The sequence below is a fragment of the Pipistrellus hanaki genome (genome assembly GCF_964339955.1).
Source record: "Pipistrellus hanaki genome assembly, chromosome: 16".
Taxonomy (NCBI): Eukaryota; Metazoa; Chordata; class Mammalia; order Chiroptera; family Vespertilionidae; genus Pipistrellus; species Pipistrellus hanaki.
This window is the reverse complement of record NC_140518.1, coordinates 7903185-7912851: the sequence shown is the minus strand read 5'-3', so window position 1 is coordinate 7912851 and position 9667 is coordinate 7903185. Positions and strand designations below refer to the sequence as shown.

Sequence of the window (9667 nt, the reverse complement as noted above, 5' to 3'; positions counted from 1 at the left end):
TTGTCATTGTCCAGTCGGCATGGCTCTGTGGTTGAACGTGGACCTATGAACCAGGAGGCCAGCGTTTGATCCTGGTCTGGCCATGTGCCTGGGATGAGGGCTTGATCCCCAAAGGGGGACATGCCAAAGGCAGCTAGTCAATGATTCTCTCTCAGCATTGATATTTTGTTTTGTGTTTTTTTTTCTCTCTCTCTCTCCTCTCCTTTCCTTTCTGAAATCAATAAAAATATATATTTTTAAAAGTTGTCATGAGAAGGTAGGGCTTTTCATTTATAATTACAATTTATGCACTAAGACTTTTTTTTTTTTTTTAAATCAATCTTTATTGTTCATATTATTACAAAGGTTCCTCATTTCTTCCCCCCTCCACCAGGTTCCCACCCCACCCTCTGCCCCCTCCCCATCCCCCATTGTCCTCATCCATAGGTGCACAGTTTATGTTCAGTCTCTTCCTCCCTCCCTTTCCCCAATAGTAAATCCCTTTTCAGATAGTAAATCTGTTACTTAGCATTTTCTCATATCAATAATACCTCCACATGCCCAATGATACACTTCACACAAAAGACATTTTCAAATAGGTCAACCAGCCTCATCCAGGCACCACCCAAGGCACTCACAGATCAACACCCCAGCGCTATACTAACTCAACACATCCAGATCTAAGCCTTCATCACTTGATTCAGCAGACCCTCAAGTTCCCGCAAAAGTTTCCAGCCATGTCTGAGAGGCAGCCGTGGGCAGGTACAGGCGAGGAGCGAGCTGTTTCGGGCCTGGCTGCTCCGGGCCTGGCCTCTGTTGCTCTGGTTCGTTCCACAACCAGCTGCTCCGGGTCTGGTCACTGCCGCTCCCGACCTAGTTGCTCTGGACTTGGCTGTTGCTACTACAGGTCTGGCCGCACCCGACCCGGCTGCTCTGGGCCCGGTTGCTCCGGTCCCGGCCGCTCCGGGCCTGGCCGCTCCCAGCCTGTCAGCCGCTGCTCCGGGCCTGGCCGCACCAGATCCGGCTGCTCCGGGCCTGGCCGCTCCCAGCCCGGCAGCTGCTGCTCCGGGCCTGGCCGCTCCCAGCCTGGCAGCCGCTGCTCCGGGCCTGGCCGCACCCAACCCGGCTGCTCCGGGCCTGGCCGCTCCCAGCCTGGCAGCCGCTGCTCCGGGCCTGGCCGCTCCCAGCCTGGCAGCTGCTGCTCCTGGCCTGGCCGCACCAGACCCGGCTGCTCCGGGCCTGGCCGCTCCCAGCCTGGCAGTCGCTGCTCCGGGCCTGGCCGCACCCAACCCGGCTGCTCCGGGCCTGGCCGCTCCCAGCCTGGCAGCTGTTGCTCTGGGCCTGGCCGCTCCCAGCCTGGCAGCCGCTGCTCCGGGCCTGGCCACACCAGACCCGGCTGCTCCGGGCCTGGCTGCTCCCAGCCTGGCAGCTGCTGCTCCGGGCCTGGCCGCTCCTAGCCTGGGAGCCGCTGCTTCAGGCCTGGCCACACCAGACCCGGCTGCTCCGGGCCTGGCCGCTCCCAGCCTGGCAGCCGCTGCTCCGGGCCTGGCCGCACCTGACCCGGCTGTTCCGAGCCTGGCCGCTCCCAACCTGGATGCTCCGTGCTTGGCTACTGCTGTTCTGGGCCTGGCTGCTCCCAACCCGGCTGCTCTGGGCCCGGCTTCTCCGGGCCCAGCCACTCCGTGTCTGGGTGTACCTGGACTGGCCACCCTGGGCTTGGCCGCCTCTGCCTCAGGCCTGGCTGCCACTGCCCCAGGTCTGGCTGCTCCAGTGCTGGCCGTTGATGCTCTTGTTCTGGCTGCTGCTGCTCTGGGGCCTGGCCACTGCTGCTCCGGGCCCAGCTGCCACTGCCTTGTGCCTGGCCACTCTAGGCCTGGTCGCCGCTGTTCCAACATTCTGTCCCTTTTTTCTCTTTTTTTTTTTTTCTTTAAAAACAAAAAAAAACAAAAACGCATTTATGTTGCAATGTTGGCTGGTGCGTTGAGTTCTGACTTAGTCTTTGATTTTTCAAGATCTTCTTTGTATTCTTTCTTAAGTAATTTTACTATCATTTGCTCTCACTTGATTTCTTCACATTGAGAACTTCTTTGGTTTCTTCCTCCTTGTTCTGGGAGCTCAGCAGGTTGGCCTGTGGCACCCCTTTGTTCTCCGCGGGCTCCCGCGCTGCTCCAGCCTGTTGCCGGGGTCGGCGCCACCCAGGAAGCAGCCCCCGTCCTTGGCTCCGTTGCCCGCGCTCAGCAGTCGAAGGCTCAGGGGCACCCCCCCCCCTGGGGGCCCCGTCGCCCGGCTCCTTGCTGGCGCCCGGCTGGCTGGTGTCCGGCAGGGGCTCCTGCTCCTCGTTGCATTCCTCCAGTCTGGAGCTTTCTTTCTCCCTCCCACTAGGGGAGTCCAGGATCAGAGTCAACAGACTGTCCTCTGCGCACAGTGTGCGCGACTCCGGGGGCTCGGCCTTTCGCTGCGCTCCCAGGACTCCACCTCACAGCTCCGTCTCCCCCTGCCCAAGCCTGGGTCCCCAGGGACTGGCCCAGACCTGGAGTTCGGGGCGGTCTGGACTGAGGCTCAGAGCTGCCGCCGGAGGCTTTGTTTCTTCCGGCTAGGGTAATCCAGCATCAGAGTCAACATTCAGTCCTCTGCGCGCCATGTGCGCGCGACTCCGGGGGCCCTGCATTTCGCCGTCCCCCGGGATTGTCTCCCCCTGCCGGAGCCTGGGTCCCCAGGGTCTGGCCCATAACTTGGGGCTCAGCGCTGCCGGTTCGGGGGTTTAGTCCAGGCTGGGGGTTCTATTTCCTTCCTGTTAGGGAACGCCAGGCAGCACCCAGCCCTCTCCTCCTCTCCGGCTGCGACCTCTCCGCGCGTGCGTGCGTGCGAGCGCGCCGCATGTCTCCGTACCTTAGGCTTTTTTTCAGCTCCTCTGATTTTCCTTCTGGTTTTCTCCCTCCTTCCTATTGTAGAGTTTTCAGTCAGTCGACTACCTGTAGCTCTGGGCAATGTCCACTCTACATTTTAGTTGTATTCCATTGAAATTGTTGTGAGCTGCTGCGGCTAGGTGTATACCCGAGCAGCCATCTTGGATCCTCCCTCTCTTTTGTTTTTCCAATTTATGCACTAAGACATTTAAGTAAAAACTTTTTTTAGTATCAATGTGGTATAAACAAAGCAACAAGACCATTTTCAGGGAGTGATTTTGAGAATAAATCCTTCTATTTTCTTTAAAAATATATATATATTATTGATTTTTTACAGAGAGGAAGAGAGAGGGATAGAGAGTTGGAAACATTGATGAGAGAGGAACATATTGATAGATCAGCTGTCTCCTGCACCTCCCCTACTGGAGATGTGCCCGCAACCAAGGTACATGCCCCTGACCTGGATCGAAACCGGGACCTTTCAGTCCACAGGCTGCCGCTCTATCCACTGAGCCAAACTGGTTTCGGTGGATCCTATTTTCATTTAGAATGTTTTCTGATTCTTAATTTACTGATCAATCTTCCTATCTTTGCATAAACAAATCATACCTACTCTTCTTGGCCCTACTTAAATGCCCTTTAAAAAGCTTTCTCTTAACATCCCCAATCTCATTTTGAACCTAGGTAGTACTCTGCATCATTCTTATTTTATTTATCACTTTATGTCTTCTGTTTTGAATATATTGTTTACATCCTCTTTAAGGGCCCTGAATGAGCACAATTATACAGAGAAAGACGTTAAAATCTCACAGATAGCCCTGGCTGGTTTAACTCTGCCGACCAAAGGGTCCCAGTTTCAATTCCAGTTGGGGTCATGTGACTGGGTTGCAGGCTTGGTCCGAGGTGAGGGAGGCAGCCATTCAATAATGCCCTCTCATCATTGATGTTTCTATCTCTCTCTTCCTCTCCCTTTTTCTCTGAAATCAATAAAATAAAAAAATTTTTTTTTAAATTTTCACAGATTAATTTGCTGGGGGGGAAAAAAAGAATGAATAAGCTTAGAAAAGTCTTAACTTCCCTATGCCCGTACACAGCCCTATTTCAGAGGTTTGTTGTGAAAATCAAATGAATGAGTTAATGTGTGCAAAGGAGTTTCAAAAAGTAAAAAATGAGAGGCAGTGTAATATACTATGTTTTTCTTGTGCATAAATATTATGCTTTTCTCATTCATAATTATAATCTGTGTGAAGATAAAAGGCCAAATAATTCCAGAAGAGCCAGAGATGATCCCAAGAAGTGATGAGCTTTCGGGTTCTTAGGGTTTTCAGTAGACTGGAAAGAGAGCCATACAATTAAAGAGCTTGTGCTTTAGTGTCAGACATGAATGTAAACCTCATTCTTAGCACTTTCTAGACTAGCTATCTTTGTTACCTTGAGTAAGTTATTTAAACTTTTTTGAGTCTGAGTTTCCTTATCTGTAAAATACGGATATCATGTTTTGCAGGGTAGTCTGAGAATTAGAGATAATGAATATATTATATGCTGTATAAGTTGTAAGCTTAGGAACTTGGGTTGAAATATTCCCAACTTTGCCCTGTTGCCAATTCTTAAAATATATATATATATATTTTTATTGATTTCGGAGAGGAAGAGAGAGGAGGGAAACATCAATGATGAGAGAGAATAATTTTTTGACTGCCTCCTGTACACTGCCTACTGGAGATCAAGCCTGCAACCTGGGTATGTGCCTTTGACCAAAACTGAACCCGGGACCCTTCAATCCACAGGCAGATGCTGTATTCACTGAACCTAACTGGCTAGGGCACTGTTCCTAATATTCTTATCCTCTTACTGAACTACTTGAAGTGCTCTATTTAAGAACAAGAAATGGTTGTCCCTAGGTAATTTGATTTACTTGCAGCAAATAAAGGAGATAGGGGATTCATATCCCAAGCTTTTGCCTCCCAATGCTTAACAATTGCATATATTCACTATTTTGTCAATTCCACTTTTGATTTCTTCTTTGTGGTTGGCTGGTTTTCTGTCAAGCTCACCCTGTTTATAGCTGGGTTTGCAAAATACTGTGTTATGTTTTCAAATTTTTTTCTGGGCTACATTAAAAAATGTTTTCATTTTAACATAACTAATTCAGTTTTTGTTTTGTTTTGTTTTGTTTTTGTTAATCTTGGCCAAAGGATACTTTACCACTGATTTTTTTTTTTTTTTTTTAGAGAGAGAGTGGAAGAGAGAGGGAGAGACAGAGAAAGGTCCTTGTGAGAGAGACACCTGGATTGGTTGCCTCCTGCATAAGCTGCGACCAGGAAGAAGCCTGGAACCGAGGTACATGCTCTTGATCAAAATCGAACCCAGGACTCTTTGGTCTTTAGACCAAGGCTCTATCCACTGAGCCAAACTGGCTAGGGCTCTGGGCTACATTTTAACAGCAAGAATAACAATGCCCTAGCCTAGTAGATTTGGCTCAGTGGATAGCCTGCAGTCTGAAGGTCCTGGGTTCTATTCCAGTCAAGGGCACATGTTGGTATTGTGGGCTCCATCCCCAATGTGTGTGTGTGTGTGTGTGTGTGGGGGGGGGGGTGTTGGAGGCAGCCTATCTCTGATTCTCTCTCATCATTGATATTTCTATTTCTCTCCCTTCCTCTCTGAAATAAAAACAAAAGAACAAAAAAGAATAGCATTTAGTAAAAAACACCCAGATCTTGAGGCCCGTGTCCTATCCATTGCGGCTGTAGTTGAAAATATTAGGTGCGCGGGTGCCTGAGGTACCTGAGACTGTTTATTCAAAGAATTACCAATAAAGTTTTGAATTAAAAAAAAATTCTCCTACCTCCGTTTGCATAAAGTTTTGATCAAATGGGGAAACAACGAGCTTATCGCGAGAATTTGGGAGATCGCGTTTTGTGCTTGGGGCCCGGTTCTCGCGTTGTTTGACCCAGCTGTAGAAAGAAGTAAAGCACGAAATACCGCGAGCTTAGTATTCTCGCGATATTTCCTGGGCTTGCCCCCTCCCCCTCCTCCGAGTGCCGTTTCGGTTTAACCTAGTGTGGGGTTGAGTCTGTGAGGGAGCGAGTGAGAGTGTGAGGTACTGAGGTGAGGCGGAGGCGAGAGAAGGAACTCCCTCCGGAGCGAGGGACAAAGCGTGTGTGAGGCACCTAGGCCGCGGGACCTGAGCGACGGGGAGCCACCCCGAGTCTGGCTGCCGGGTAGGGGAAAGGCCCGTGCAGTCCTCACTGGGCTCCCGAGCCGGAGTCGGCGCCGCAGCCCAGGGCCGTCGGCTTCCTACTTCCTCGACCTCGCCGGCCCCCGTGCCTGAGGATTGGCGCCGCGCGGGGAGGAGGGCAAACAGACTCGAGCGGCCGCTGGTTGTCTCGCAACCCCACTGCCGAGGAACTCTCATTTCTTCCCTGGCTCCTTCACCCCTACCTCATGTAGGAGGGTGCCGCCGGGTCGGGAGGGAGGAGGAGCCTGCGCCGCGGTCCCTTCCCTCCCCACCCCCGACCAGGGGCGCTTTGGTGGGCGTGGGGTTGGGATTGGGGGGAGGGTGGGGGTTACTTTTTGGAGTGCTGGGGAACTTTTCCCCCCTTTGAAGCCAGGGGAAAGGGGATGCCCAACCCAGAGAGACATGGGGGCAAGAAGGACGGGAGCGGAGGAGCTTCTGGAACTTTGCAGCCGTCATCGGGAGGTGGCAGCTCCAACAGCAGAGAGCGTCACCGCTTGGCGGCGAAGCACAAGCGGCACAAGTCCAAGCACTCCAAAGACATGGGCTTGGTGACCCCCGAAGCAGCACCTCTGGGTGCAGTTATCAAGCCTTTGGTGGAGTACGATGACATCAGCTCTGATTCAGACACCTTCTCTGACGACATGGCCTTCAAATTAGACCGGAGGGAGAACGATGAGCGTCGTGGAGCTGATCGGAGTGACCGCTTGCACAGACACCGTCACCACCAGCACAGACGTTCCCGGGACTTACTAAAAAGCAAACAGACGGAAAAGGAAAAAAAGCAGGAAGTCTCCAGCAAGTCGGGATCAATGAAGGACCGGATATCAGGAAGTTCAAAGCGTTCAAACGAGGAGAATGACGACCACGGGAAGGCACCGATCTCAAAAAGCAGCAGCAACAAGGAATCCAGGTCATCCAAACTCCACAAGGAGAAGGCTCGGAAAGAACGCGAGTTGAAGTCCGGGCACAAAGACCGGAGTAAAAGTCATCGGAAAAGGGAAACACCCAAAAGTTACAAAACCGTGGACAGCCCCAAAAGGAGGTCGAGGAGCCCCCACAGGAAATGGTCTGACAGCCCCAAGCAAGACGATAGCCCCTCCGGAGCTTCTTATGGCCAAGACTATGACCTTAGTCCCCCAAGATCTCACACCTCCAGCAATTATGACTCCTACAAGAAGAGCCCTGGAAGCACCTCCAGGAGGCAGTCCATCAGTCCCCCTTACAAGGAGCCTTCGGCCTACCAGTCCAGCACCCGGTCCCCCAGCCCTTACAGCAGGCGGCAGAGGTCTGTGAGTCCCTATGGCCGGAGACGCTCCTCCAGCTACGAACGGAGTGGCTCGTACAGCGGGAGGTCACCCAGTCCCTATGGTCGAAGGCGATCCAGCAGCCCTTTCACTAGCAAACGGTCTCGGAGTCGGAGTCCACTCCCCAGGTGAGCTATTTGTCTAACAGTCCTTTCTTTCTTAGGGTGGGTCATGAGAAACTGGCAACTGGTAATGCCAGGTGGATGTGCCCATCATTTATTAACTAGAACACTTGGCTATTGGCTAGTCACTCAAGTGAGTGAATCTGGTCTCCTCTTAACCCAGAGTTTGAAAAATGGAGTTACATGCCTAAAGCTGCTAAAGGTAGGTACTTCCGGTGGCAGGGTCTTCAGCTGCAAGCTCCTGTGTAAGAAAAATGGTGCATGGAGTTGATACTAGTTTCCAAAGTTTATCTATTTTTTTTTTCCTGTTGCTTTATTTTAAATTTTTAAAAAATCATATTGGTATTAGTGCTTGAGACCTCACTGAACCTGATTAGAGATGTAAGAAATTACAGGGTTTCATTTGAATTCTCTTGAAGCTGTTTGCCTGCCATTTGTTCTGACCAGTGTCTTCAAACTTGTTAAATTTACTCGTTTCCTAGGAGACAATGTTTTGATAACTTACAAAGGCTCCTGTCTTTCCATAGATACTTCTAGTGGAAATTCAGCTGATTCGAGCTTTTTCCTTTTGATGGGAGAGCCTAGCAGAAATTGGTTCCAATGATAATTGGATTTTCTTTATAGCACCACCATTGACCTATAAAGATTTGCTGTATTCTGTGACCACTGGCAATTTTCAAAATCTTTCTCTGAAAAAATGGTAATAGTGCCTCTATTGTGTTATTTTTTCAAGAAAGACATGTAGTTTGAAATTTATTTGTTGGAGTGAATTTATCTATTGAAAACCACGTTCTTGTTCGTAGATGATGAAATTGTATCTCTCTCTCTGTGGACTCACCTTTGTCCACAAAAGCAGAACACGGGCTTTGGAGTTATACCTGAGTGGAGTCCTAATCTTGCTGTGTGTCCTTTGACAAATAAATTCTCCATGCCCAAGTTTTTTCACCTGTAAAATGGCAATAATAACTACCAACTTCTAGAGCTATGGTGAGGATTAAATTAGTAAATATGAAGTGCATAGCACAGTGCTTGGAACCTGAAGCCAGTCAGTAAATTCTATGAGTGAGGAAAGTGTTGTTGAATACTTCTAGGGAAATTACTCCAACTTGGAAAAAAAACACACCAAAAAACATGTATATCTTTTATGTGTCAATGTGAGTAATTTTTGTCGACTTACATTTATAATTATTCATAAACTAGTTTGAATTGATCAAGCCTGCTAAGTTCCTAGTTGTCAGGGTCCGAAGTTCCTTAGTTTTTCCTCCATTTCATACTAATTTTTCAAAAACAGAAAAGTTTAAAGAATTGTAGTAAGGACCCTAACATGTACCACCTACATTCTACAGTTAATATTTGCCATATATTTTATATCTATAGATTACCTTTTATTTTGATTTATCTTAAAGTAAATAACCAATAATAGTATACTTCACTATAAATGTTTTATTTAGCCTGTATATCATTAGCTAGAGGTCTTCAGCTAATAAGGGGTAAAATTTATATACAGGGAGGTGGGTATCTTAAGTGTACCATTTGTAGGCTGTTTAATTTTTTAAGGAACCCTAAGAAATGAAATATTTTCAGAATTTTTCTTTTCTTTTGTTTAAGTGAAAGAGTTTATTAGTGAAGCATTACACAGAAAGTGACTACTCCACAGACAGTAGCCAAATAACTTGTTTTCTTGAGGGAGTAGTTTAATAAAGTTGTTCTGAGAATTTTTATTGTTGCCGGGTTTGGGAATACAGAAGTGCATTGGGGTTAAAACACTAAAACGAGTTTCAGTAAGAACTGTGGCTTTGCAGTGATTCCTTTTGGATTCGTATCTTAGGTTTTCTTTTACTCATTTAATTGGAACTAGTGCAGAAATGGTCAAAATAAATCAAGAAAGAATTGGAGACACATTATGATAGTATAGGAAATAAATATAAGTGCCTCATTATAACCCTAGAGTCAGATGCACCTTTTTGTGTGGTTTATAGAGAGCATGATATGTTTGAATTGTGTATTATATATTTTTCCTCGTTTGTTGGAATTCCAAACAGTAAGTACAAAACTTTCTTAGAGTCACAGTAGAGGAACATACAGATCCTTCTATGGTATTCTCTGTGTTTTTTCCTT

The 9667-nt window shown here is 48.3% G+C and overlaps 1 protein-coding gene across 16 annotated transcripts in view; it reads left to right on the top strand.

Annotated features, from left to right (window-relative positions):
* Nucleotides 1-5897: 5897 nt before the first annotated feature.
* CDK12 (cyclin dependent kinase 12) overlaps nucleotides 5898-9667 on the top strand; it is a 75299-nt gene continuing 71529 nt past the window's right edge. For 12 of the 16 annotated variants that reach the window (XR_014793017.1, XR_014793018.1, XR_014793019.1 and 9 more), the window contains exon 1: nucleotides 5898-7555. Coding sequence is in view for 2 of the 16 variants with exons in the window: in XM_084862398.1 (XP_084718524.1) it covers nucleotides 6507-7555 (1049 nt within the window). In the remaining 14 variants the exon portion in view is untranslated. The remainder of the gene's footprint in view (nucleotides 7556-9667) is intronic. The other 4 variants (XR_014793025.1, XR_014793026.1, XR_014793027.1 and 1 more) reach the window with 1 other exon arrangement.